The 27867-nt window shown below is 45.3% G+C and overlaps 12 protein-coding genes across 12 annotated transcripts; 5 read left to right on the top strand and 7 right to left on the bottom strand.

Moving 5' to 3' along the window:
* Positions 1 to 514: 514 nt before the first annotated feature.
* Positions 515 to 2442, bottom strand: L199_001940 (ATP synthase subunit beta, mitochondrial; the record flags this gene model as incomplete). The annotated part of the gene is made up of 4 exons (XM_064887692.1): positions 515 to 579; positions 650 to 1746; positions 1811 to 2126; positions 2274 to 2442. 4 exons carry the CDS (start codon positions 2440 to 2442, stop codon positions 515 to 517), a joined length of 1647 nt encoding a protein of 548 aa, XP_064743764.1.
* A 417-nt stretch (positions 2443 to 2859) lies between these two features.
* Positions 2860 to 3661, top strand: L199_001939 (uncharacterized protein; the record flags this gene model as incomplete). The annotated part of the gene is made up of 2 exons (XM_064887691.1): positions 2860 to 3516; positions 3614 to 3661. 2 exons carry the CDS (start codon positions 2860 to 2862, stop codon positions 3659 to 3661), a joined length of 705 nt encoding a protein of 234 aa, XP_064743763.1.
* A 223-nt stretch (positions 3662 to 3884) lies between these two features.
* On the bottom strand, positions 3885 to 5018 carry L199_001938 (uncharacterized protein; the record flags this gene model as incomplete). The annotated part of the gene is made up of 1 exon (XM_064887690.1): positions 3885 to 5018. The coding sequence occupies one exon, from the start codon at positions 5016 to 5018 to the stop codon at positions 3885 to 3887; it is 1134 nt and encodes a 377-aa protein (XP_064743762.1).
* Positions 5019 to 5418: 400 nt separating this feature from the next.
* Positions 5419 to 5754, bottom strand: L199_001937 (uncharacterized protein; the record flags this gene model as incomplete). The annotated part of the gene is made up of 1 exon (XM_064887689.1): positions 5419 to 5754. The coding sequence occupies one exon, from the start codon at positions 5752 to 5754 to the stop codon at positions 5419 to 5421; it is 336 nt and encodes a 111-aa protein (XP_064743761.1).
* Positions 5755 to 7039: 1285 nt separating this feature from the next.
* L199_001936 (uncharacterized protein) lies at positions 7040 to 8800 on the top strand (the record flags this gene model as incomplete). The annotated part of the gene is made up of 5 exons (XM_064887688.1): positions 7040 to 7163; positions 7236 to 7293; positions 7359 to 8293; positions 8415 to 8545; positions 8621 to 8800. 5 exons carry the CDS (start codon positions 7040 to 7042, stop codon positions 8798 to 8800), a joined length of 1428 nt encoding a protein of 475 aa, XP_064743760.1.
* Positions 8801 to 9175: 375 nt separating this feature from the next.
* On the bottom strand, positions 9176 to 10414 carry L199_001935 (uncharacterized protein; the record flags this gene model as incomplete). The annotated part of the gene is made up of 4 exons (XM_064887687.1): positions 9176 to 9601; positions 9675 to 9825; positions 9914 to 10185; positions 10298 to 10414. 4 exons carry the CDS (start codon positions 10412 to 10414, stop codon positions 9176 to 9178), a joined length of 966 nt encoding a protein of 321 aa, XP_064743759.1.
* A 703-nt stretch (positions 10415 to 11117) lies between these two features.
* L199_001934 (uncharacterized protein) lies at positions 11118 to 11672 on the bottom strand (the record flags this gene model as incomplete). Its single annotated transcript, XM_064887686.1, has 2 exons — positions 11118 to 11148; positions 11239 to 11672. The coding sequence occupies 2 exons, from the start codon at positions 11670 to 11672 to the stop codon at positions 11118 to 11120; spliced, it is 465 nt and encodes a 154-aa protein (XP_064743758.1).
* Positions 11673 to 12072: 400 nt separating this feature from the next.
* L199_001933 (uncharacterized protein) lies at positions 12073 to 16060 on the bottom strand (the record flags this gene model as incomplete). Its single annotated transcript, XM_064887685.1, has 2 exons — positions 12073 to 15021; positions 15083 to 16060. The coding sequence occupies 2 exons, from the start codon at positions 16058 to 16060 to the stop codon at positions 12073 to 12075; spliced, it is 3927 nt and encodes a 1308-aa protein (XP_064743757.1).
* Positions 16061 to 16693: 633 nt separating this feature from the next.
* On the top strand, positions 16694 to 17900 carry L199_001932 (uncharacterized protein; the record flags this gene model as incomplete). Its single annotated transcript, XM_064887684.1, has 4 exons — positions 16694 to 16732; positions 16808 to 17057; positions 17195 to 17524; positions 17620 to 17900. 4 exons carry the CDS (start codon positions 16694 to 16696, stop codon positions 17898 to 17900), a joined length of 900 nt encoding a protein of 299 aa, XP_064743756.1.
* Positions 17901 to 18172: 272 nt separating this feature from the next.
* Positions 18173 to 21357, top strand: L199_001931 (glutamate-tRNA ligase; the record flags this gene model as incomplete). Its single annotated transcript, XM_064887683.1, has 12 exons — positions 18173 to 18358; positions 18457 to 18554; positions 18617 to 18678; positions 18801 to 19016; positions 19110 to 19237; positions 19296 to 19454; positions 19519 to 19727; positions 19798 to 19965; positions 20023 to 20129; positions 20196 to 20518; positions 20577 to 20974; positions 21129 to 21357. The coding sequence occupies 12 exons, from the start codon at positions 18173 to 18175 to the stop codon at positions 21355 to 21357; spliced, it is 2283 nt and encodes a 760-aa protein (XP_064743755.1).
* Positions 21358 to 21694: 337 nt separating this feature from the next.
* Positions 21695 to 23843, bottom strand: L199_001930 (uncharacterized protein; the record flags this gene model as incomplete). Its single annotated transcript, XM_064887682.1, has 8 exons — positions 21695 to 21789; positions 21885 to 22256; positions 22361 to 22460; positions 22576 to 22914; positions 22974 to 23213; positions 23321 to 23511; positions 23579 to 23683; positions 23750 to 23843. 8 exons carry the CDS (start codon positions 23841 to 23843, stop codon positions 21695 to 21697), a joined length of 1536 nt encoding a protein of 511 aa, XP_064743754.1.
* Positions 23844 to 24267: 424 nt separating this feature from the next.
* On the top strand, positions 24268 to 27735 carry L199_001929 (uncharacterized protein; the record flags this gene model as incomplete). Its single annotated transcript, XM_064887681.1, has 16 exons — positions 24268 to 24340; positions 24408 to 24442; positions 24506 to 24648; positions 24707 to 24968; positions 25044 to 25492; positions 25564 to 25672; positions 25746 to 26081; positions 26144 to 26179; positions 26250 to 26308; positions 26359 to 26490; positions 26554 to 26820; positions 26906 to 27017; positions 27091 to 27172; positions 27229 to 27458; positions 27526 to 27613; positions 27701 to 27735. 16 exons carry the CDS (start codon positions 24268 to 24270, stop codon positions 27733 to 27735), a joined length of 2448 nt encoding a protein of 815 aa, XP_064743753.1.
* Positions 27736 to 27867: the final 132 nt, after the last annotated feature.

Here is a 27867-nt window from a genome sequence, read left to right as displayed (position 1 = left end):
GTAACTGCTGTAATCGACGTCATTAAGATGAGCTCCCGTGATGCATCCCTAGTCATCGGTACTGCATTGCGAGATCAGGTTCGAATCAGTAGCGCGCACAGAAGGTGAGTATCGTACAGGACCAAGAATGTTGGTTGGACACTAGTTGTGTGTTGAGACAAACACAAATTCAGGTAACGCTGATCGTGCGTTTTCACGTTCACCCCATCATCCTTCTACCTTGACGTGGCAGTAATCCCCATTCATGTCACACACATACTTTGGCAGTCTTGTAAGATCAATCACCCGGTGAAATCTCAGTACACCTTGCTCATGCACTTGTTGTTTATCGTTCATTTAGATTCATTTTGTTTTTTATGCTAGATTTGAGTACGACTAAGACCTTTCCTTCCCCTGGTAAAAGATAGTGCAAGCGATGTTCACATAAATAACTAGATAACTAGAATTACTGAGTTTTCCGAGCATTTTGCAATTCATATAACACTTTTTTCTACTCCTACTCTAAAAGATCCGCTTAGTTACCTTGTTCCTTAAGGGACTTCTCGTGCTTAGCCTTGACATCTTCGATACCACCGACCACTGTAGAAGAAAAAGGTGAAACAAGTCAGCGCAATGTTATGGGTGTATGATAAGAGCCAATGCTACTCACTGTAGAAGGAGTTCTCGGAGATGTGATCGTGTTTACCGTCGAGGATTTCCTCGAAGGCAGCAACGGTGTCCTTGAGGGGTACCAATCGACCTTCGATACCGGTGAAAACTTGAGCGACGGCGAAAGGTTGAGACATGAATCTTTGGATTTTTCGGGCTCGTTCGACGGTCAACTTGTCTTCTTCTGACAATTCATCCATACCCAAAATGGCAATGATATCTTGGAGAGATTTGTAAGATTGGAGGATTTGTTGAGTTCGGGTAGCGATTTGGTAGTGTTTCTCACCGACGACTCGAGGGTCCAACATTCGGGATTTGGAATCGAGAGGGTCGACAGCGGGGTAGATACCCAACTCGGCGATGGATCGAGACAACACGGTGGTGGCGTCCAAGTGGGCGAAGGTGGTGGCAGGAGCAGGATCAGTCAAATCATCGGCAGGCACGTAAACGGCTTGCACGGAAGTGATAGATCCCTTCTTGGTGGTGGTAATTCGCTCTTGCATACCACCCATATCGGTAGAGAGGGTAGGTTGGTATCCTACAGCGGAAGGAATACGACCTAACAAGGCAGATACTTCGGAACCGGCTTGAGTGAATCGGAAAATGTTGTCAATGAAAAGCAACACATCTTGACCCTCTTCGTCTCTGAAGTATTCAGCGATGGTAAGACCGGTAAGAGCAACTCGGGCTCGAGCTCCAGGGGGTTCGTTCATTTGACCGAACACGAGAGCTACCTTGGAGTCACCCTCGAGGTTGATGACACCGGTTTCTCTCATTTCGTGGTACAAATCGTTACCCTCTCGAGTTCGTTCACCGACACCGGTGAATACGGAGTAACCACCATGGGCCTTGGCGATGTTGTTGATAAGCTCTTGAATGAGCACAGTCTTACCGACACCGGCACCACCGAAAAGACCAATCTTACCACCTCTGGCGTAAGGGGCAAGGAGATCGACGACCTTGATACCGGTCTCGAGCACTTCAGCTTGGGTGGATTGGTCAACGAATTCAGGAGCATCGGCGTGGATAGGAGCTTCCTTTACACCCTTGATAGGACCTCGTTGATCGATGGGTTGACCAATAACATTCATGATTCGACTGTACGATGTTCCGATCATCAGTAAGATGAAAGATAGGTGAGGCAAAGTGAGTGACAACTCACCCAAGAGTGGCAGGACCGACTGGGATCTTGATGGGAGCACCAGTGTCAACGACCTTTTGACCTCTGACGAGACCACCGGTACCGTCCATAGCAATACATCTGACGGTGTTCTCACCCAAGTGTTGGGCGACTTCGAGCACGAGTCGACCACCTTCGGGCTTCTCTTGACCCTCAGCGAATTGGACATCGAGGGCGTTGAGGATAGGAGGGAGGTTCTCAGAGTCAAAGTGGACATCGACGACGGCACCGATGACGGTCTTGATGGAACCGGTTTGGAGGTTGGAAGGGGTAGCGTAAGTTCTAGCAGAGTTGATAGCTAGAGGATGAAAGACGACTGTTAGCATTTTTCGCGATCCGGCCGAAATAATCCGTTGGTCTTCAAACATCTCCCAATCGATCTGCAGCTTTCTATTCTTTCTAATCCTTCACTCCCTGATAGCTACGAGGTGGCAGAATGACTCACAAGATTTGGCGGGGACTTGAACTCTAGAGCTGGAAGCGTTGAACTTTGGGAGAACGTTTTGAGCTTGGTTGGCAGCTGTGTTGAAGAAAGCGGCGTTGGCACGGGCGTTTCTGAGCTGTTGACCACCTCGTCTGGAGAGACGGATAGCAGATCTTGAGACGAGAGTCATTTTGAGTCCTTTTTATCTTCCAGGGAAGGAGAGTGTTAAAGAAGGATAAGGAGGGGTTGAAGAAGGAGGATGAGATGTGAGATGATGAGAGAGAGAGAAGTGGAAGTGGAAGTGGAAGTGGAAGTGGTGGGGGATACGCTGGTTGGTGCAAGTGAGGGACTCTCACCGTACAGACGGAGCGACTAAGGGTTCGGAGCGGCGTTTTGAATGGCGGAGTTTGGGGTCAGTGTGGCAGCCTATGCCGTGTACTTATGCTCCCGGCGATGTCCACTGTCAGTCAACTCGTAAAATAAGTTGGTGAATAGTGTGATTTCGATGCACGTTGAATTGTCGAACCTGCTGTATAGACTGCAGAGCAAAGTCATAATCAGCAAACAATATCTGCTCAGCTCAGCTCGATTCAACAACACATCCATCATGAGCACCATCACTCGACGACTATTCTCCACTTCGTCCATCATCCGCTCCACAGCGCTCGAAAACACCCTCCCTTTAGATCCCTCTTCACCCGTCCATGCCAAACATCTCCCAAGGGTCCTACAGCGACGTATCGCCAAACGAATCAATGCTATCGAGCAGTCAACCGAAGATGGGTCTATACCATCTACCGTAAATATACCTAACCCGTTTTTGGTGCAGAGGACGAACAGACGATCGTCAGAATCAGAATTGACAGGAGAAGCGAGGTACAATTGGAAGAAACCTTCTATATCCAATAGGAGACAAAAACAATTATTACAATTTTATCCTTCTATCGATCTACCCATCTCAGCCAAATCAAACAGGACACCTTTCGCCTCCGCGTTAGGATCAGAGAGCGAAGAGTTATTAGAGATAGAAGGGATTTCAAGACCTGTTAGATGGAATGACAAGATAACGATAAATTGGACTGGACAATTAAAACCCAAACAACAACAACAAAAGAATGTGAATGAAGCGACGACGAAGAGCTTATACTCCGGTAGGAAGTTGATGTTTAAAGGACATAAAGATGAGAGGAACAGGGCACAGAAGTTGGCGGATAGACAGACGAGGTTGGATGGTATGGAGAAGAGAATAAAGGATTGGCGGCAGGTGAGTGACATTCCAACTTATCCTCGCATGATGTCTATAGGACATCGTCTGTTTACGAAGTGTACTGACATCCATATGTGATGTTCGTTCATGGTAGGGACGAAATGACGAGAAGATCAGGAACAGACCTTCATTACCATTCTAAGTCATTTAGATGACTTGACGATGTACATGTACATCAACAAATGCATATATGACATACGGTACTGAATAGATGAATGACTATCATCTTTTCACCGATATCATCTCCTCAGTGACAGGATCTATGAATTACATCAATCGATCAGTCATCCACATGAATCAACTTTGATCATACTTGCTAGCGACAATAGGTGATAATATAGAATCACATTACATGATCGACCACACTAACCTTCTACCAACCTCTCTAACCCACTCAGATCCGGGGGTGGTATAACATCCCTATAAGAATGAACTACCGGCCAATCGTCCTTATACATAACCAACGTATTCTTGATCTTATCATCCCTAATTTCTAACAGTATAATCGCTCCAATCTCCTCTTCTTTCGTAGCCTTTGACGAAGACACCGAATTACGTTTGTTCTCTTGGATGGGGAAGACTTTCAATCCAATCCTAATCATCTTTATATACCTATCGGTCGAAGTTTTCCTATAAACCAATTCCATCTCAAAAGCATATACTCTCCATTCATCTTCTCTCAACTCTTTAGTCGTCCTTGTGACAACAGGTATGATACCTCCTGCATAGACAGTCAGACCAGAATATACATGACGGATCTTGGATAATAGATCGTTGATTATTGTTTCCCAAGATCTATTTTCTTTCTTATCAGGTATAATATATTCGATCTTCCGACTTCTAGTATCAGATAGGTATTCGTAAGGTTGGATAAGGATCCAATCTGTATAATCTTCGTAGAACCTACTTGCAATCTCATATTGATCTTTACCCTTCCCCATTATCCGGGAATGTATAAGTATCTCAGCTAGTATCTTGTGACCAGCAAGTAAATTATTCGGATCAGGAACCATCAGAAATATACTCATTCCACTTCTTCCATTCCCACCTTCCTCTTGGGTCAATGTTCTACCTACAAAATGAAATAATTCATGTCCCCTTTCTCTCAGACCCCTCAAGACCAACTCTACTTTCTGGGCTATACGTGGGATGTTGGACTTCTTACAAAGACGAGTGAGAAGCTTGTCAAATCGGTCCATATTGAACCTCAGGTAATCCTCTGATGCGACCATCGTTTGGAATTTCTTGGGTTTGAGGTTGGTACATGGACAGGAGGAGAGACGAAGACGATGAGGTGAAATACGCCATTGCTCCCTCGTAGGGGTGATTGGGGTATTTGGCACGGGAGAAGAGCTCAAGGGAGAGATCTTGGGTTTAGAGAGATCGATGGAGTAGTTTCCTGCTGAAGAGGATGTAAAAAAATATCCTGAAGACAATGAGTCGTCAACGCTATGGTCATCGGTTGAGAATGATGACGAAGAAGTTTCGGAAGAAGGCATTCTGGAATTTGTAATGATAAGAACGAGCTTTATCTGAATGAAAATTATAAATTAATTGAGGTTTGATTGGTAAATGAAGTGATATATGAAGCCAAGATCGTCTAATAAGTACTTTTTACGGTGCTTATGTATTTAAGTCTATTGTTATAGTCTGTGACATCGAGATCAAAGGGTGTCAAAGGATCTAGTGAGAGTCGAAAGTTCAAAAGGAAGGTGTACAGCAGGAAGACATCAAGTTACATTCGTACTTGAATTATACAGTATATACCATACTACCCATCTACTATCACTGAGTCCAGTGGTCATCGTGTATATCGTAGCTGCATGGCATGGAATCTAATTGAAATTACAGAAATGTCCATCATGATACATACATACGTCCACTTCCTAATCTGGTGCTTCACTGCGTTCTCTCATCTCTCGATGCAGGTGGTCCTCTAATCCCTTCTTCCCCTGTATCATTGCCTTGGGGTACATCCAGATCGGAGATTTCATTCATGGTGTCACCATGTATATCATTGAATAGGTCAGCAGCGGCATCATGCAGTAAATCATCGAAACCTTCCTCCAGCACCCCCAGAGAGGTAGCTGAAGAGCGGGCTGAGGGAAAGGTACTGTTGTCTGCTGAACTGAATCGAGTTGATTGAGCAGATGTGTAACTTGATGTGTTGGTTGAGGTAAAGCTGGATGGGGAGAGGAAAGACCAATTTATTGAGCTGATATTATCGGGATTCATCTTGCGTCTACTAAAAGCTTTTGAGTACAAGGAAAGATTGATGCACTGTATCGTTGAGATCACAAATGGAAACAAGAAAAGTATCTGTAGGGAAGGGGAAAACATACAGACAAGTTTGAAAAACATCTCAATCTCGCCCATTTATGTCTATTAATCACTCCGTCGTTTGTGACAGGATAGAAGGACGCATGATCTATTTCAGCTGAGTTGGAAAATACATATGTATTACCATACCATACCTCAGGTCCTTCTAGAAGAAACATTGTTTTTGGTCGTTCTGCTTCAAATTGGATTGTCGGAGACCAATTTTCCCTTTGCTGATATCCGAGCTCGTCTATGGTAGCCAAGATACCGTAAACTCATGTTCCGCCCGCAGCGAAACCCCCTTTGATGCTGAAAGAAAATTCAAGGACGTACAAAGGAGAAAAACAAAAAAAATGAAAAATTGTATTCAGCTTTCTGATACTGGAAATAAGATACTAAGCTCATGCGAGGATCTCGGGAGCTACAGCTTGTAGCAATTTGGGGTTGAATCTGATCAAATCGTTGAGAATGCACTATTCACCTCCCTTCCTCCATCCCAGGAAGCTCTTATATACGTCGGAGCTGCAAACACCACCCTTCTCTTGGCCTTCATCAACTAGCTCATCTTTCACATCGTTCGGAATCCAAAACCTCTCAAGGGGCTCGCATACAGAATAGGCCATCTTGTTGCCGAGTAAATCACCATACCTGTGTCCTGGTCTGCGATCCAAAATGTATGGACAATCACGTCGCCACACATCGACGCCACTGATCGTCTTTGCTTGGTGGGAGGGAATAAGCTTTGGTGGAGGTCGACCACCAACATCAAAAGTGACGTCTTTAAGCGGGTTTTAGCTAAAATTCGCTGCAAAACCTCACATGCACATGCACATGTCATAGTGACTAATCGACTAATCTTTTATCGATGCGCATACCTGAGCACAGCCATAGCCATAGCCTCACACATCCGATTTGTTGACCATATGTACTGAAAAATTCATTTAGATAGGATAACAGATCAGTGGGAAAGATCAATCTTATTCACCCAAACCGTACAGTATCTCAGCTTTCCTTTGTACGACCAAGATCATACCCGATAAAGAAGAACCGAAAGAAAGTGTTCAAAGTGTCATGGTATCATCGGTCATCTACCAGTATCATACGTAGATAGGTGATACGAAGAAGAGTGAAGACGAAGATAAGGTATATCGAAGTTGGCTAGAAGACCAAAGCTTACCGAGAGAGGTTTCGGATGATCGTCATGTTATTTTCGATTTTGCTATGGTACTTAGCAGGTCTGTTGGCTCAGATACATGCTAAACCTGCTATAGAGGGGAGAGACTTGATTAAGAGACAGGATGTCAGCAATATATCTTCAGCAGCAGGTGAGCTAAAAAGTGTACCTCAAAATATCGCGAACTGCAGATGGTCAAAAAGCTGATCTGAATTACTTAAAGCTACCTCAGCCGAGGCTACTTCGATAGCGACCTCAGAAGCACCTTCATCAGTAGTGCAGTGAGTACTCCATATCTTCGAGATTGATCATGGTCGAGACTAAGATCAAATACGATCTGTGACAGGTCGACAGTGGACACATCTTCTGCGGTCACTCCTACCTCATCCCTTTCACCGTCTACTTCGGCTGAGGAAAGTTCCGCAACTCCTGAATCATCTTCAGTAGCTCCCAGCTCAGCGTCTCCCTCTTCCTCTCCATCACCATCGATTGAGCCGAGTTCAGCGGTTCCGTCTTCAAGTGCCGAACCAGCGTCCACGTCCACACCTGCAGCTTCAGCCTCCGCATCACCGCTACCATCTTCATCCGTCGAATCTTCAGTTGCGCCCTCTTCGGTTCTTGAGTCGAGTGTCACTACCAGTGCACCGTCCTCCGCTACTCCTTCAGCTGCTGTTTCATCGATACAGCCCGTAACATTCTCTTCCAGTACGTCTACTTCTGTTCTCCTTTCATCCGCTACCTCAGCCTCTGCTGGTGCATCATCTCCGTTATCTTCCATTACAGATGGATCATCAACACCATCATCATCATTATCACCATCCCTATCTCCATCATCATTATCATTATCACCATCCCCATCATCCTCATCTCCGATTATTGAGACATCATCAACCAACCCATCTTCTTCTTCCTCTTCAGGTCCAGATTCTGGTTCACCTTCGACTATCCCGACATCTTCGGCATCAGCTGCGACATCACCGTCTCCTCAATCCTCAGCACTAGCTTCCTCACCTTCCGCTCAACCTCCGGCATCGGTATCTTCCTCGTCTCCTCAACAAACATCTGCAGTTGTCACTTCTACCAGTGTAGTCACCCCATCCACCACACCCACAGCAGGCGGGCCGATAACAGCTACAGCCACACGGGTATTCACCACTGAGGTGACAGAGACCACTAACGGAGTAGCTACGACGAGGCAAGCAGAAGAAACAGTAGTAGTGGTGGTTACTGCCGGAGGAGGTACGGCGACACAGACTGCCGTACCCACTGATGGAGGACAGGGTGAGTTGACTGTGTCTCTTTTCTTCACTTATGAAGATTATACTCTCCTCGTCCTGTAATCCATCGAACCACAAGTGATCAAACGAATGGGTAATCGCTGATCGATTCGTTACTCACATAGCCGTAGTTACCGTCACTGCTACTGATCCAGAGGCGAGTCAAGGATCAGATGGTGGTCTAGTCATCGTCACTGTCACATCGACTAATGGAAGTACCATCGACCAGGCAGGTCAGACTGGTCCCGTGTTAGTGGTAAGTGCATTCGAGAATTTCCATTGTACATGATGTGGTAAGAGCCAAAGCTGATCACTACTTCAACTACTGCAGACAAGTACGATTCACGCCCAGTTGACCGTCGTTGGTGGATTGACAGTCACAGCCACCAGGACAGCAGGAAGTGGAGGATCATTACAATCTTCCGGCACTCCAAGGTTATCCTTGGACATGATGACAAGAAGCATGATAATGACTTTTTTGGGGATTGTGTTGGGTTCAATGATCGTGTAATCACATATCGACTTAGACAATGAATGAAATGGAAAAGGCAAAGGAATTTCACCATAAAATGGAATGCGGATCGGATCTGGCAATGTATCAGGACAATAATGATAATTATGATACGACAACATCAAATTGCAAACACACGATATAACATAATAACATGAACCGGAAAGTAAAACAGTCAATATCAGGACCAATTTAATAGCACATATATACGATTATAATGAACAATTTGCAACGCATAATGGAATGATACGTTGGCAGCACAACAATTATTATGAATCGAAGCCACAATGTAGAGTATACGCATATTCATTTACATATCCATTCCCACCAGGGGGTCAAGATGAGATTATACAGCATGACTCAGCGGTCTGGACTCTAGTAGACAGCTCTAGTCCAATGACCTCGACCACCACCCCAAGCAGGCTTCGAAGACGCAGAAGTGACGGCAGTTGGTGCGCTCGATACCGGTGCAGTAGCGATAGAAGGTTCACCTTCAGCGACGCTTCCTGCACCATTTGCTGGAACGCTGTTGATACCCGTCGCCAAGGGTGAAGTGGTGGCAGCACTAGCCACTGCTGGTGAAGTGGGGATACCGGTACTAGCTGGGACAGAGGCTGGGACACTGTCCGAAGGTGCACCTGTGCCGGCTGGTAAGGAAGCGGGAACGCTAGCAGGGCTGGATGCCACAGCAGCAGGTGAGGTGGCAGCGGAGGATATACCAGTTCCAGCTGGTACTGAGTCTGAGCTTGCCGCGTTTGAACCAGCAGGTGCAGCTCCTGCTGAACAGAAGGTGATGGTGATCTACAAAAGTCATTCTGTCAGCTCTCTCCTTCTTCTGTAGAACCGTAAAGGAAGAAGCGACAATGCCACTCACACCGACATTATCAGCCAAGCACTGAGTGTTTGCACCACCCTCCGTGGCAGAATCTAAGTATGCTCCTGGGCATTCTGAAGCTGGATCACCCGTACATGCTCCAGGGGCGTCGGTGCATGCTCCGGTAAATGCGAAATCCATTGAATATTGGCTAAGAGATATCAGATAACAATGTCATCTTGTGTGAAGTCGTGTGGCATCACAAGATACCCGTAGTCTCATTTGGACTCCCAACTCACTATTTATGATTACCCAAACTGGTTCCTAACTCATCATCAATCCCATCCAACAGACTATAATCCGCCGAGTTCTGCATCCCTCCTTGAGAGTTGACCAATGTGAATTCGACCAAACCGCAATTCAAACCGTTATCCGCGCAATCGGTTCCGGTCATACCTGACATCCAAGCTAGACCTCCTTTGAGTTCGCCAGAGACGGTTTGACTGCCTGATGCGGTGGGATTACCTTCGTGTACGAATACAGCTTCGCCAGAACCGCAATTGTTGACTAACTACGATGATATACAATGTTGCATCAGTCCAATTATCTCGACTGACAATGGAGCAGGAAGATAGGACTTGTATCTGAATGGGCGAGCGATGGTGGGAGAAGTAACCACTCACAGTGACTTGATGCGATTCACCACTTTGTCTAGTGGTGAAATTCGAGAAAGTAGGTATAGCGTAAACGCCAGCGTTCAAGCTTGTACCAAGCAGAGAAAGGAGAGTAAGAGAAAGCATGGTGGGGAATGGTGCGATAAAGAACGTAAGTAGTCAGTAAAGGGAAACAGGGGGAAGGATATGTGTAGAGATGGACGGAAAAGAGGGATGATTGGGAAATCATTGCAAGTTAGATGGTCCAACCCAATTCATTATATACCCTATTGTTCGATGGTTTACCACGTCCAGATCAATGGGAAATGAATCAATGGGATAATTCATCACTTGACTTGACTTGAGTGCTGTAAATTGTCACTTGATGGTCAATTCCTCCTTAATCACCTTTGCAATTCGCAGTCCAAGTCAACGACCAAGTCCAGGTGTTAGGTCTATTTTGTTGGATTATTTGACCACCGAGGTAAGATGATCAGCTATTCCAGAATATTATACCACATCACTGCAATCAAAGGATATTCCTTTGACAAGAGGGAGAGGTCATTTGCGATGGATCAATCATCACTCGTCGAACGGAAGATGATGATCGGCGGTGATTATCTGTCAGTTCATATATTCATAGATAGAAGTCGCTTTGACTTTCCGCACAGTAATATCAATTTAGGGGTGAGCAAATGGTCAAGATCGAGATGGTGTTTGAAATCGAGAGAACCATGTTTGCTCGTGCACTAACAAATCACCTTTGCCTACAGCCCTTAACATACTAGGTTACTTGATGTTACACTTTCGAGACGATTGATCCTCGTTGTTTCACCTTGTTTCTTGTAAGCTATTGTTCATCCCTTACGAGAGGTTGTCGCCTAAATTATGTCCCACATCATATATCAGCGACCATCTAAGGCGGATTCCCTCCTATCCAAGTTCTGAAGTGTATCTTGAGACTCACTCACTCATTCTTTCCTGCCCTCTCTCTCCCAATCCACTCGGGTCTCATATACAGTAGGTACACCCTCCAAGCCAGCGGAGGTGCCAACAAGCCAATACTAGCCAGTGCGGTCTTCCTAGTCAATGCACTTTGGGGATTGGTCGATTCCAACGCCAAAATGGGAATTAAGAAAACCTCTCCCATTCCCAATGTCCAGTAGACGGCTCTTCGACTGGGTATGTGTGCCGCACCATATAACAAACCAGTGGTGAGTCCACCGATGATTATTCCTCCAAAGAGTCTGGCGAAAAGTATAGAAGAAGCGTTGATATGGGCTGGGTTTCGGAGGAGGTATGAGAGCACGGTGCGGGTGTTGGTGATTAGAGGTAAGGAGAGGAGGTTGAGGAATGCTTCGAGAAGGAACACTTTTCGAACAACTGGACCCGAGTGATCTGACATTCTAGATGATTTGAGTTGAATTGGATTGTGGTGTATACGATTTATGCACAGTTCTACGCAAAGCTCTGAGGGGAGGTGAGATCGGACTAATTATGCATATGGTAGTTGTTCATATATCGCCATTTCAGATTGAGATGAGACAGATATGGGATCGATTGGGATGATCCCATCGAGTAAAATCGTCCAGTTGACCATTGACGTCATGAGAAGGCGGGACCAAACAAACATTGAACAACTACAGTAGTCGCAAAGATATGCGAATATACTACAACAATGGATACATGCCATAGGGCAATGTACACGCAATGGTCTACGCATCCACTAATAGAATACTGTCAGGACCTATATACGCACGAGAATGAGGGACAGTACCGAAAACAGTGATAGCTCGATGCTATTCCTACAGTTCACTACGCAACAATGCCACGCTCCCCTCTCTCCACATCCTTCCTCCATCTTCGGTATCTTCGTCCAAACCCCATTCCAAACCCGCGTCATCACCCAACTCCAATGCTTTCCTAGCTAATTCCATCTCCACTCGAGATTTCTTCCTTGATGTACTTGATACCTCCCTTGAAGATGCTTTATGAGATGGTGTAGACAGTCTGGAGAGCGAAGAGGATTGGTCAGACATCGATCTTGACCTTGAACTTGACGATTGACTTGATCTAGGCAGAGGAGTGCATCTGATTGGTTGATCCATCGGCGGAGATGGTATCGATGATGTACCTGTGCTTGTGCTTGGCGTTGATCTCGAATCAGAAGAAATAGATGTAGGAGCAGGTGTAGATCGTTTGAGCGGTACAGGCGGAGGCAACATCAATCCTGTTTCTACCCCACCATTCGATGTCGGCGTTCTCCTTCTCCCACCTGATAGAGCAGGTGAAGAAGTACTAGCCCGGTTCGTAATCGAGATAGATGAAGTCGATGAGGAACTTATCGGTGGGGTTGGTAGACTGAAAATTTTATTTACCAACACTGATGAACCCAAAGTAACCGTACCAAGCGAAGATCTAGCCATGGAAGGAGCCAACGCTTTGATCATTTCTTCAGGTAGAGATCCAGTATGTTCTGGCCCAAGCTTCATGCCTATATCTGCCGCTCGTACTGTCCATTCGTTCCTTAATGGGGAGGATGACGGGATGGAGTATGGGTTGAAGTACGTGGCAGGTGATGAAGGCGAGGACGAGGTATCGATTCCATTGTTGTGTATCAACAATTCATTTTCACTTGTCTGATCCTGATGAAGGGGATCGGACGATTCTTCCCTCACAGGGGATCGAGGCTTCAATGAGAATCTTGCACGTTTCACACTCCCGCGGCCACTTGCACCTAATGTAGAACAAGGACTTTCAGAAGGTTTCCTCAGGATACTTTTCCTTGGTAGCGTTAACGGTATATCGTCACTTAAAATCGAAGAACTTCTGGCACCATCGATAGAAGGTGGTGGAGTGGGTCCGAAACCTGTTGTTTGCGTCGAAATGGACATATAGGGTTTGGATATCCGTTGAACAATCGGAGATTCGTCGACTGGTGCCGCAGATAAGGAAGGCGAGGGTGTAGGATGTACAGGTCGACCATCAAATATTGGAGGAGAAGAAGGTGGCATGGAAAAGGACGAGGAGGCTCTTCCGGTGACAGGTCGAAAAGTGGTGACGGAAGTGTTTGGATTGGGTGAGTATGGTTCCGCAGAGGAAGTAGATGGCGGTGAAGGCATGTACGAAGTATTAGTGACAATTTGTCCTAAAGCGGGAGAAGGCGTAGGAGGTAATTGTGAAGTATCCGTTGAAACCACTCTCTTCCTTTTTGTCCTCGTGACGCTGGATGATCTAACAAGTACTTCGGGGGTTCTTCTGCCATTATTTACACCTCTTGAGCTCTTTTTGATAGGCGATTCGGTTGGAGATTCGTAGTCCGATTCAACGTTGTTCTTCAAAAAATGACAAAACTTGCCCCAAGCTCTTCCTTTGCACCACCAAGCTCTTTCCGCCCTTGATCCCCCCGCCTCGTAGCATGCTCCACAATATCTCGCACGACCATTGCTCCTATATATCAAACCACTGGCGTAAAGAGATTGGTCCAGATCTGATGGTCGGTCAGAGGGAGTACCAATGAATTCGCTCGAAGCTCGATTAGGTGTTCTGAACGGTGTCGAGGATATGCGCGGAATAGTATGTTGTGGTATAGTTTCCGCCTCGCTGTCCGACGTTAAGACTATGGATTTACGGCGACTTCCTGACTTTCTCAGCTTAAGAGGTCCATCGTCGGTATCGGACGGGTCAGTAGTATGCGGGGGGACGTCTGGAAGTATTGATATTCCAGACCGTGCACGAGTATTCGATTGAAGATCCGCGACAGGGAGTTCATCGGTCACTGTTATTGACTCTTCCTCATACCACTGACACCAGCGTTTCCTGAATCCGCCTGGACATGTTTGAGCCTTCTGAGCTCTTTCTCCCCCTGCCTCTCTACAGGCTATACACCTTTTATGGCTTCTACGCTGCTTCTCTCCTGAAGACCGCTGTTTGAGCGTATTGATCGTAGTGTCATGCTCCGATAGGATAGATTCCGAATCGTCTTCTGCATTGTGTGTAGGTCGACCTTTGTCAGACAGCAATGCACGTTGCTGAACCGGTTCATCGTCGCCTTCGGGTCGGCTTGTCTCGCCAAGATTGACCGTATGTTTCTCGAAAGTGCATTTCGCCAGATCGACTCTACCTTTGCACAAAGGCGCTTTTTCTGCTCGTTCCCCTCCAGCCTTTCTGCATCTCTTGCACAACTTGACCACACCACTAGGGGTTTTCCACAATCTCGTATAGTACGGTGATTCGGATGAATTAGGTGTTGAAGGGAGAGGCTCGTTGGGCCGTTCACCTGCCATTCGCTCCTTCCCCTTGGCGGACTTTGATAGGCTATTGACATGGGGCCGTGTGGTAGCTAAGGATGGTGATGGAAGATGAGCTAATTCTCTCGGCGGTGGCGGCGAGAGCGAGAGAACAATAGCGGAATGGCGATCATGTCCGTCATGTGTTGGGGAGGGTGATGGATCTGCAGGAGAAGGTGAGCGTAGAGGCGACCATGACGGCGAGCGAGAGCAGAGATCGTCATCAGGAGGAGGACTGTTGAATAGATCAGATAGAGACGGAGCGGAAAATGACGTTTTCACCGTTGGACTCCTGAATAGACCTTCAGACGCTGGTGACAAAGATGATCCAGATTTCGTGATAGAACGAGCAGGAAGCGATTTTCGTCGGGATCGAATGGGAATCACAACTTCTACCTCCAGAACCTTCCCACGACGTTGTGGCGGAGGAGGTGATGAGCTCTGTAGATTAGCATCCACGGAGGGCTAAACAAGCAGAATCGTAAGTTGTTATTCATGCAGAGACACGATCGTGTTCAGAACCTACATCATCATTGGGTGCTACAATCGAATGCACCCGTACATCCTGGTCCGGCTGTCCCTCATCGTCAATAAGTTGGAGTTCATCTTCTGAAACATCCTTCTCCCCATCTGAGTTGAACAGATCATCCAAAGTAGCCGAGACAGGCAGAATCCTTGTACCTCTGAATCTTGAGTCTTCCCACCTGTCCACACTATCTCTGTCTGACAATGCTGCTTCAGGTGATCCTTCGTCCTCGCTGACGGTGTTATCAACGCCTAACAACCTATTCCTCTGAGCTTCCAGTGATAAGAATTCTTTCAGATCATCTTGATCTTCCTCTGAAACCCAGCTTTTCATCCTCCGTAATTTATTTTCCATTTCCCACAACAACGGCGGCTCAGTGACTTGAGGATCCAAGCCTGATCTTTCATCCCATAGTCCTATTTCATCTTCGTCCGAATCAATCTCATACCCTCCTTCTCCTTTACTCTCTCCGTCACCATCAGTTTGGGTTTCATTATCGGAGATGGGAATTTCACCAAATTCTCTCCCTACATAATCTCTCAATCTACCTCTATCTTTGACTACTTTCCCAGTACGTAGATCAATCTCATCATCATCTTCTAAACTTATCGAACCGTATTTCTCCTTCAGAAGATCCCAAGAAGATTTGAGCTTATGAAACGAATCTAATCTTTTCTTATTTATAAATTCATCTTCTCTCTGAGATGTACTGAGAACAGATTGTGAACGAAACCGAGCACCGTTGGGATAGAATACCGGTGTGGATGATCCACCGTTAAGAGATGGGGTGGAATACCTGGTGTGTAAAGACGGTGTGGGTGTGGAGAACCCATCGCTATATGTAGATGATTTCCGGTGAAGCGATGGTGTAAATGATCGAGAAGATGATGAAGGCGGATCGGAGCGAGAGGAGTAGGGGTCGAAAGATGGTGCAGGTCGTGGTCGAGATGGTCCAGCGATGGGGGCTTGCAAATTCATATTTCAATTTGATTATAAGTGATATATCCTCGTCTCATCGGAATACAAGGTCCAAGAGCGAATTGCGGATGATGGTATGGTGACTCAAGTGATGGGATGGTTCATGATCGTGGTCGGGCTATGAGGTATATAAGATGTATGCATAATATGAAGACAATCACTCGGACAAGTCAAGATGTTTTGATTTTTAATGTCGAGCAAGAGTAGGGAGGACGCGTTTAGGGGTTGATTACAAACTGCATTACAATCTTAACCTATACAAAAGGAATAGCATTAGGAATTAATTCTAATTCAGATACAGAGCTGATGGGCCCCCGGTCTTACGGTTGGAACAGAATCAGTGACCCAGTACCAGACGATGATGAATGCAATCTCTCCCTCTGCTTGTGCAACCATCCTTCATACACCGACTCAATTCATCAATACGACAAAAAAGTTCACGAGGTAGTGTCATCTCGAGGAAACACTGTCAAGCAAATTTCCGACTGTAGAAGGACAGACTACGAGTGAAGCTCAGGATGGTTATATGAGCTGTATACTGCCGAGACCCTACGACGAAACAAGGGAACTACGACAGGAGACCAAGACATTGTACAAGACAGACAGAGATTCGGATAGCGATAGGCTTAGGAGATGGTCTATGCACCTCAACGGCGACATGCCGTAGCCTCTGTGAGTAAATGCAAACCGTTTAGGTTGATCCTTCCTTTGCTGATGGAAACAAATTCCCATTCTTGCGGATGGTAGCTAGCAACGACCGCCCAAGCATTGACCGTGATGCAGCATTTCTATACACCAAACCTCCTTATTCTCGTCTCAAGAGTACTAGCACAAGTCCAGATAAATGCCTGTGCTTTCATACATCCCACCAAAAGCTTGTTAGGTTTATCATCGATGTTGGTGGTGATGAATCTCGCGGCGGGTTTTCTGCATCTGTTGGATTTTGCAGGGGGCATGAATGGAGGGACGGGGCTGATATTGGATTTTGCTGGACAAGGTAAGTCAAGGATGGACCACCTCTTCCTTCTCGTCACATCAAGCGTCCTCGAATCGTATACTGTAGCGGGTATGGTTTTAATCGAAGTGGGAGTTATATGTTTACACGAAGCTGATATACTCCCCTCTCCTCTATAGCGAACCCTGCATCCTTAACTCGAATATTGCTCCTCGACCTATTCTTATTCCTGATACAGCTAGTAGGACTATGTGTATCATACGTCAATCATTCTACCAATCTACCTAAATCGCCTTCTTTACCCTACGACGATCTACTTTTACCACCTACAGAGTATCAGGACATCGCGATACCGACGACCACCTTATTTGATGAGGACGAAGACGAAATTGATCTAGAGGGAGGCACGAGACAGCGTAAGTCTAGGAAAGGAAAAGGTAAGGACAAGTATGAAGCTATCGAAAGTGAGGAATTGTGGTTGGATGATGATGAGGAATTATCAAAACCATGTATGTTTTATTTCTTGTTCACCTTATTTGACCATCTGAATTCATTCAGCTGACGATTTTCACTTGATTCCATGTGAATTTATCTTGGGATATAGCAAATAACGGGATACGCAACACGGAACCACCGCTGATATTCAATCTCCCCCTAAAACACATAATATCTTTAATATTCAAATTACCATCTCCTTCACCCCCGCCACGAGCTTTCTCGGGCGGTACACCGATGACCACTCCACCGTTCACACCTCCCATAGCTCCATTAGCTAGGATACCGGACGAGGATGAGGATACCAGGCAGCAAACGAGCGACGACGGAAGGGAAGGGGAAGGGGAGTTGGGTAGAATACCGGGTGAATATAGACGTCAAGGGGGATAGAAGATCTATATCATTGTTTCTGATATGTTTTTTGTGGACCATGTATGCATATGTCCTCTTCGGAAAGAGCGATCTGGATACCCATCCCGCTACCTACTCCATTCTGAGCCTTAGCAGCTTTGTCGTCACTGCCACATCCCTGTACGCTGTCCAAATGTGGAGGTAAAAGTCGAAACAGACTCATTCTTTTGGTCCAAAAAAGTTCGTCATTCAACCTCTTCTCTTCCCTTCTTTTCTCCTTATTCCTAAAAAAGCATATAACATCTGATAATATGCCATCAGTAGTAATCCCACTCGTCCAAACACCTCCATTCGTCCTCATTGCACTGGCTCAGATCCAGGGTATTCCCGTAGGGTGGGATACCGAATCTGGAGAGACCGGTCAAGCGACTTATGGTGAGATCAAAGGTGCTGAGGAAGTTAGGAAGGAGTTGGAGAAAGGCATAGATGGGAAAGAGGTGAGTAAGTCCTGTATATGAAGAACAATCAACCCGTTTCTCATGTCACTGTGGGGCATGAAGGATGACTCACCAAAATCCTGCTCTTCACCGTGTAGATTCCTCTCCCTCCTCTTCCCACACTCCTCGCTGCCAATAGCACGTTCCAAGAAGTGTCCGGTGTCTTGGATGCTTTGGATGATTATCTCGCATACAGGTAAGCTGAGAAGTGATCTTCGAGCGCGAATTATGAGCTTAAATACGTCTACAACACACTAGAACATACTTTGCTGGATCCAAGTTCGGTTTTGGAGATGCTATCATCTGGGGTACCATCCGAGGTAAGTGATCTATATGGTTCATGAGATGATATGTAACCATCATATGGATGCACCTCTTTATCGAAACACATGTGTGTCACAGTGCAAAAGGACGCCATTGTGCTAATGTTGACTTGAATTAGGAAACACATCTGCCATTGGATCAATCAAGAAACCCGGAAGACCCCATTTGGCACGATGGTTCAACCACGTTGAGACCCTCTCTGTCCCCCAGAATGCCCTCAAAGCATTCCAACAAGCTAGATCTGAGATGGACAAAGGAAAGAAGACTAAGAGGTTAGAGACTGTCGATGTGGTTCTACCCAACGCTGTTAAAGGAAAGGTTGTTGTACGATTTGGTATGTCACTCTGAGCTCACTCTACATCATTTATTGAGACTTGGAGTACATATAGTGGACATGACGCTGATATTGTTCATATCATGATTATAGCCCCTGAACCATCGGGATTCCTTCATATCGGTCACTTGAAAGCTGCCATCCTCAATAGATTCTTGGCAGATCAATACCAAGGGAAATTCATCCTTCGATTCGATGACACCAACCCACTTAAAGAGGAGGTAAGCTGGGTCATTCCAGATTTTCAGCATGGTATCAAGCTTATGTTACGACTTATAGGGTGAATTTGAAGATGCTATCAAACAGGATCTTGAAATGATCGAAATCGGTTTCGACAAGGTGGTTCATACTTCTGATCATTTCGATAAAATTCAACAGTTCACTGAACAACTTATCAGACAAGGTGATGCCTTTATGGATGATACCGATGGTGAGACTGTAAGCTTCCAATTCCGTCTTCTCTTCAAGTAAGGGCTAAGCTCACAGATGTTTTTGTGAACAGGTGAAAGAGCAACGACGAGCTGAGATACCATCGAAGAATCGAGATGCCTCTATCGAAGAAAACCTGGCAAGATTCAAGGAGATGCTCTCTGGCTCGGAGGAAGGTAAAAAATGGTCGTTGAGAGCTAAGATCGACTACAAGCATAAGAACGGTTCGATGAGAGATCCCGTCGTTTACAGATACGTCGAAGGCTCTCATCACATTACTGGGTAGGTGCAAAGATCCACTCCAAGAGACGCGATGCCAGTTGTCGCTGACTCAATTGTCCTACTTGAATAGTACCCAATACAAGGCTTACCCCATGTATGATCTCGCTTGTCCTATCATTGACCACCTCGACGGTGTCACCCATGCGCTAAGAGCGAACGAGTACTACGCAAGACACGAACAATACCAGTGGTTCTTGGAGAAACTTGGTTTCCCCAAGATTGAAATCTTCGATTTCAGGTCAGTGTTGCTGAACCTTATATCAAATGTGTAGGGCTAAATCATGAAATCTGATAGTCGAGTCGATTTCGTCTACACTGTCTTGTCTAAACGAAAGCTCAAATACCTGGTAGAGAAAGGTGTTGTCGGCGGTTGGGATGATCCTAGATTCCCTACTGTAAGAGGTGAGCAGCTGATTGTGCCGAATTATCCGAAGGTCGATGAACAATAGCTGACATACCATGTAACAGGTATTCGATCAAGAGGTATGACTGTCCAAGGTCTCAAGAACTACATCTTAGGTCAAGGTGCCTCTCAAGCTCAACTCTCATTGGAATGGGATGGAATCTGGACAGTCAACAAGAAGGTGATCGATCCCATCGCACCTCGATACTGGGCTATCGCGGAGGACAAGGCCGTTCCAGTCTCCATCAAAGGTTTGGAAGGTGGCGAGAAGGTTGAAGAGAAACCTTTACACAAGAAGAACCCTGAGATTGGTAATAAAAAGGTTGTATACTCTGATAAGCTCTTGGTCGAGCAGGAGGATGCAGTTTCATTCGGTGATAATGAAGAGGTGAGTCAGCTAAATGTCAAGGAGGAGCCGTTAGCTGATAGGGTATGGGCGGTTGTAGATCACAGCGATGGAATGGGGAAATGTCTTCGTATCCAACAAGAAGACATCGACTTCAGGCGAAGTGGAATCATTAGAATTCACTTTACACCTCGAAGGAGATTTCAAGAAGACTTCAAAGAAGATCCATTGGTTGTCAGCTCCATCATCTTCTAACCAGCTCGTACCAGTCACTTTGATCGAATATGATTACCTGATCACGAAGAAGAAATTGGAAGAGAATGATAATCTTGAAGATGTCATTAACCCCAAGACGGAATATAGAACGAAAGCCCTTGCTTCTCCCGAAGTTGCCAATCTGAAGAAATGGGATATCATCCAATTTGAGAGAAAGGGTTATTATATCTGTCAAGGTACGAAGGATGCAGAGGGAAGATTGGAGTTCGGTTTCATCCCCGAGTGAGTTACGATTTGATCTTATGTCTTAATCAATCATAAACGAAGATTCTGTGAGATCAAATGCATCCGATCCAATGTATACACAACATTAGTCCCATTGGATGTGTTTGATCATATGATCGTGCTAACCCTTGCACTTGGTCTTGATCTACAGCGGTCGACTCCAAACGATCACCCTCAAAGCTACTCCAGCAGCTGAAAAACCAAAAGTAGCAGGTGCATCTAAAGGATCATGGGGTAAACCAGGTGCTACAAAGACTGCCGCTCCCGCCGCTGCCACTACTGGTGAAAGTAAAGACGATACTAGGATCTTGCTTTCAAATGGATCGAGTGGATTCAAGATCCCTGTCAAGACTGGAATGTTCGAATCTGATAAGATCTAGTGAGTCATTCTCATTATTCCATCGTCATCACCTAGAGGTCTATTGTACGGGGAAGAGGAATGGGATTGAATACTGATGTTTACGTACTGGTGATAGTGGAAAGGACGAAGTTCCCGCTGTTGCTACGGGAGTTAACATGTTCAAGGTGGAACCTGTCTATGATAATTAAATAGAGAAACGGAAACGGACTTGGATTAGGTTATCGCAGAAATACAGTTTAGGTATGATATGCATGGATTTGATAATCTAGTATACATGGTTCATATGGTACAACATATACTTGCATCACTTTCCTTTCTACTCTGTATATATTTGACCCGCTTAATTGATTCTACACCTACAAATCCCTACACATTGTTCTGCCCTGTTCGATCTGAGAATTGCATAAACTCAATTCTAATGGCATAGAGATCAACGAAGCGAACAGAATACCTATTGACCACACAGAATATCAGCTCATCTACCGAAGTCGTTTCTGATTCTGATAGCTAATTGGGATGGGAATGGATTGGGTTGAAATGACATACCAGTCGAATCTGCCGCTCCTACCGCACCGATCCTAAACTCCCTCTGCATCCCACTCTTTTCATTGTTCTCCTCATTCTCATCCTCACCCTCACGAGCAACGTGATAAAACGTATTGACATAAGCTAACCCACCACATAAACCTTCTATGCAAATTAACAAGAAGACTATACTGATTGATCTATCTGCCCCTGCCGTCGGAGGGACATTCGGAGGAGTGTAAGAAGGTGCGGAGAATATAAAATGTTTGGCTTGGAGGTATAGCGATGAGAGGACTACGAATTGGATGATGGATGGTAGAGGTAGGAGGGTAAGGGGAATGGGAGGGAAGGAGAGGGATAGGGATGAACGAGAGAGGAAAACGAATGTTTGGTCTGGAAGTATGCATAATATACACGATGATTATTCATCAGTTGAATTGCAGGTTTATGGATGCGCTACGACATGGAGAGATAAAAAGGAGGGATCATTTACTCACAGGTCAAGGACCAGAATGGATAATAGTCTCTTGGCGATTTGAATAATTTAGACCAGATTCCGGTAGTAGGTAAAGGGAATACCAAGGTTGGTGCAACACCCTACAAGTAGTCGATGAACAACGTTGGTGATCAGTGTTCAATGATCATGATTCAGATGTCACGCTGTGATGGCTGACATGGGCTATCGTGGATAAGATGATAGTTGTGCACTCACAGAGTTAATCACATATTCCTCTACATAAACCGCACAAAGCGGAACCATATACCTCAGTACCAATGGTTTGAGCAGATCCAACTTCTCTTTCGTACTGAGATGTATCTTATGATGAGTTTGTAAACTAGGTTTTGAATTATCTTCAGGTTCTACCGAAGTGGCCAGTTGAGGTATAGGATCCTGAGAAGGCGGAGTGATGTATATCGATGGCGGGACAGTATCATCATTGTTTGATATAGGTTGATATTCACCCAAGTTACTATCAGATGACATGGAGCCGAGTTCTTGGTGGTAAGGTAAGAGGAATTTGTATGTGATAGGGAAGAAGAGAGGTAATATCTGAAATTCGATATTGGTCAGCTATGTATCCTTCGGTAACCAGGATCGAGTAAGCTCACACTTGATAATCCCAGACCACCTCTTACACCCAATCCACGAAGTAACCACCATATTCCAGCGCCTGCAATCCCCGCAAACCCAGTCCCACTTGACCATGCGCCCAGAGCGGTCTTAGATGTTGGTCGGGTAGGTAGCGTGGTAGTCATTTGGAGGAAAGTGAGCTCTCCTAAACCTGAGGAAAGAGAGGCCATTGATATGCCCAGTAATCGTGGTGCAAGAGTGTTTGAGAATGCTATAGTCTATATCAGGTCGTTCAATACGATCAGCTTTCTCCTGTAAATTAGGAATCCATATTCATAATGAAAAAAGTTATATTGTATGTCATCGTCTGGAAAGTGCAACTCACCATGATCCCCAACCAGCTCACGCAGGTACACACCCCTACTCTCCTCGTATACCTGATCTTCCCATTTGATACCAACGGCCATACTACTTTCGTTAAAAGTGCTGGAAAGATGTTGAATAAAGCCACTATCCCTTTCGGTGTTGAAGAAGATACAAGATCAAGTGCGGCTGAAAGGATAATCACGTAGAGGACTACACCATAAAAAGCTCAGCTGATAGACTCTGGAAGCATACTAAGCTGGAGTTGAAGGAGACCCACCATTATTCAATAATCCGAATATCATGAACGCAGCGAATAACCTCTTCCTAGCATGTTTTGAGGATGAGCTGTGCGTTTTGTCCATTCCACTGAGCCCTTCGTTGGCTATAAAGTGATCGCGACATATGAGTTACTACTGCTGTACAGATAATTGAGGATATGACAGCTCACCTGCTATGAAGTCATCCACATCATCTTCATCTACACTGGAGTCGTCCGGAATTGCCTCATGAAAAGGTCTGCATTCGTGCAAGTCTGGACCCATGGGTTCGAGTGGTACTGGTCTGGTGGCCATATACCATATACCGTCGAGTGTTCCGTCAGAAGTGGCTCGATTTCGATGTATTTCTTGTGTTCGTTGATGGAGGTGGAGGAGGGTGTCGTCTGCATGCGATATAGGTATATTAATGCAATGTCTGAGAGGTAGAAAGGAAGAAGCCTGAAGAGTGAAGGAGTTGATCAATGTCACTGTTATCGTTGAATGTCATCGACTCGTGCCTGAACCTTCTTATAGAATGTTGAATGACTGGGAATCGTCGTCAAGATAAGGCATTCAACAACATTACCTGTTTCCTACCTTCTGCGTCATCACCTTCAAATCAATCACATCGTCAGCGAGAGCTGTGGAAGGCAAAGCAATCTGCAAGAGTGATACAGGAATCTCCAGATAGCGAGCGGTGACCGTCAAGATGTCACAACCACCTGCTCCTACCCCTGTCACAAGACGAGGGGCAATCCCAACCAACATGGTAACTTATAAAGGTGGGTCGATCCATGGACTCGATCGTGTATCACCAGTTTTACCAGCTCATATATCATCACCTTGTAGGCCGAAAAATACCAGCTCGTATAGACCCAGAAGCTGTACGTGAGGCCTACAAACTCGCATTAGAGTTGAGCTGACGAGCTACTGATGGGGATTCATAGCGTGTAGCTTATATAGTCGAAATCATGTCTACTTCTTTTGGCACGAAGGAACATCATATCACACTTTGTCTGAGGGACGAAGCGGATAATTTGGTAACTCAGAATAACTTACCTAGTAAAGTGTACAACCATGATGTTCTAAAGTGAGTCTTACCCCTCTCTTCTCGTACTGCTTGGACTGACTGGAGTATGCTGTTATAGGCTAGTACCTTCACCAGCGACAGAAGCACTATTAGTGGTAACCTCTCTGAAATCATCCATTCACCGTATATCTCTAGGAGACAGTACGGTGGATGTACCTAGTTCAGCAGATGCCATACCACTCAAATTGGCTTTGTTCAATTTACAGAAATACATCAAAGAGGAAGATTTTGCTGTGGAGTTCATGTTGAAGGGAGGTATGAGGATGTTGGTCAAGTTTTTGGAGAGAGGTGAAGGTGGTTTGACAGGAAATAGTCTAGCTGTAAGTCATACGTTCACAAACTATTTTACTTCGGACGGGGGTTACTAGGCCGCTGAACGTCTGATTCGTGCTTAGTACGCTTTACAAGGTATTCGAGGTATATTAGAATTCGAATCAGGTTGGGGCGATTTATCCAATACCTTCATCGACAGGATACTCAATATCGTCATTACTGCAACTCAACCTAACATCCTTCGACCAAGTACAGCTATTATACGTAAACTGGTCATATCTTCTCCTCAATTATCGTCAAATGGAAACAATAATAATATCCCAGGAATGAAATTACCTTCTACGCCTTATGGACAAACTAAGAAAGATCGTAAAGGAAAGGCCAAAGAGCAGTCCAATGGGAACGGTAACGGTAACGGTGATGGATATGGATTTGACAGGATATATAATAGAATTAAACGTCTTATACCAGAAGCGGAAGGGAACAACGGACTGAATGGTGTGGAGCTATTCTTCAAGGTTGTGGTCAAGAGGCTGGAAGGTACCGGTGATCTGGAACTGGTAGCTCAGAGGTAAGTCAAGCTCTTAGAGGCCATACTATCGCAATACTTGAGCTGATGAACGAGTTTGGCCTGCTATGCAGCTTGGGTTTGATCAACTCGTGCCTTCGATCAGGACATCAAGACAACTCGAAACAGTATCCTGAACTGGTAGCCATTTTGGAACATCTCAGTGTACGACGATACGTGTCGGTAAGTTCACCTGTCGCACTATCATATCGTCACGAACCTGTCTGGCTGATATATTGACAATATGGCATCATAGCGTCTCATGCCAACTTCCCAGAATAACGTTGTGGAACCTCAAATACTTAATTTCCAAGCCCGTTATGGTGTGATTTTACAAAACACTCGACTCAGACCTGTTCGACCAGGAACAAACCCCCACCAGGAAAAGATGTTACGCGAATTATGGGAATACGGTCGACTAGCACAAGAACAAGATCTAACGACCTCGAATGGACACAGGAAGACAGGTATGGCGAGGACTGCAGCTGGATGGCAGAAGATTGGGTTATGTCTTGATGGAGAGGACGAAGCTGGGTTCATGATGGAGATGGAGATGTTCAGGGATGTAGGTGAATTAGGATTGGAATGTTTGGTGAGTCATACCATACTTTAGTATCTCAATAGAAAGCTGATGATTTCATGGTTCTGGCATAGCACTATTTCGCTACCCATGAAGAAAGCTTCCATAATGTGATTTAATCGAACAGCACCATTTGTTCTGTGTTCTAAGTGACAAGAGGAGCTAATGGAATGAATATAGCTCGTCATGGAACAACAAGCTAAACCCGCTGAAAGGCGTTGTCCGATTGGTAAAGCAAGGTAAGTTGCTTATACTGAAGACGAACGCCATTGCTTATGTGTGTAATCAGTCATGAGTGCGTCAAGATATTATGCGAGCATTATAAAGTATCTCAGGCAGGCCATCACTCCCCATCGAATTTTCAATTATTTCTATTGAATTTCTCGAAATTGCATCAACTGGTATTACGCTTTTTTCTGAGGTAAGATTCTGTCTTTACTAGTCCTGCAATTGCAAGATAATCTACTGAGCAAATTTTATGTAGAATGTGGTCAGAATCAGCTTCTCAAGCACCAGATTTCCCAAAAGTCTCATTTCTCGTCAGATCACAAATTCGCTTGTCCCTTTCTGACGAAGGGAACAAAACTTGGTTGAACTTGGAACAGGACTTCCTAGCTACTGAGTATAGGACGATAAGGGATAGACAGATGGAATTACTCGAGAAGGAAGATGGCATGATGTCTAGATTGGCTGTTAGGGAGTTGAGGGATAAGCTGGGTAGGGAAGGCTATGAGGTCCTTTCGGAGCAGAGGTATGCCCCATCTCAGTCTTCATCCTATGTCTTGAGTCCATATGCATGATACGATCGCTGATGGAGGACGCCCCTTCTTTCACAGAATCGGATGTATGCTTCAAGGCGGTTGGTTCAACTCTGCTCAGGTCATCGTACCAGGTGTGATGTCAAGCGTCAGACCAAATGCACAGAAACCATTACGATTCTTGCGTTTGGTGAGTTTACATAAACCCACTCGACTTCAGTCCGATGGTTGCTAGAGGAGGTGACTGACAACACTGAGCGCAGTCACCGAATCGACGTGTGATCGCATGGGACGAGTTCTCCCAGAGAATCGATAATCCACCATTTGAATCGTTGAGAGAACGAAGTGAGTCCGGATCCAGTGGAAATGGGATGATACACCTATTAATCCTGGACTCTCAGTCGAAATTTCGTCTATCACCTCTGTTCGACCTCAGACAGGCTGCGCAGTCAACTCGAGATCGCCCAACTTGGTATCCAAGCTATCATTCTCGATAATAGGTGAAGGCGATGCGAGTTTGTTAGATCTTGATGCGATCCATGCTGCTCAATTGGCAGAATGGACGGATGGTATTAGAGTGTTGAGAGGGGAAAGTGGGATGGCGAGTAAAGAATCGGCTGACTATATTCATGTAAGCGAGCGCATGAATAGTGACGGGAGATTGAGACATCAGCTGACAATTGATTTTACTTGAAAAGATATTGGCTGAATTAGCGTTGAAAGTCAGGCTTTTGGATATTACTGGTGACGGTGTTGAAATACCTGAGAAGATCACTTTTGGACCTGGTGAGTGATCTACCTAAAAACATTCCGTCGACGGCTACGATATTTCCCATTGACTGACTTATCATCTCCCTGCTATATCGTTCTTAGCTCCCAGGAGTGTAGATTTTGTATTTGCAAAGTGATAAGATGAGCTTTCTGCTTTGGGACTATGATAGGAGGATATCGAACGTATACATATATACTATACCCTGCATCACAAACTGTACATACTTGTCTTCTGTCATCATAAATTCATCTTGAGTAATCTATCTAAT

This window comes from Kwoniella botswanensis, chromosome 1 (assembly GCF_036426115.1).
Source record: "Kwoniella botswanensis chromosome 1, complete sequence".
Taxonomy (NCBI): Eukaryota; Fungi; Basidiomycota; class Tremellomycetes; order Tremellales; family Cryptococcaceae; genus Kwoniella; species Kwoniella botswanensis.
Note: the sequence above shows the minus strand (reverse complement) of the source record. Positions and strands in the feature narration are given on the sequence as shown.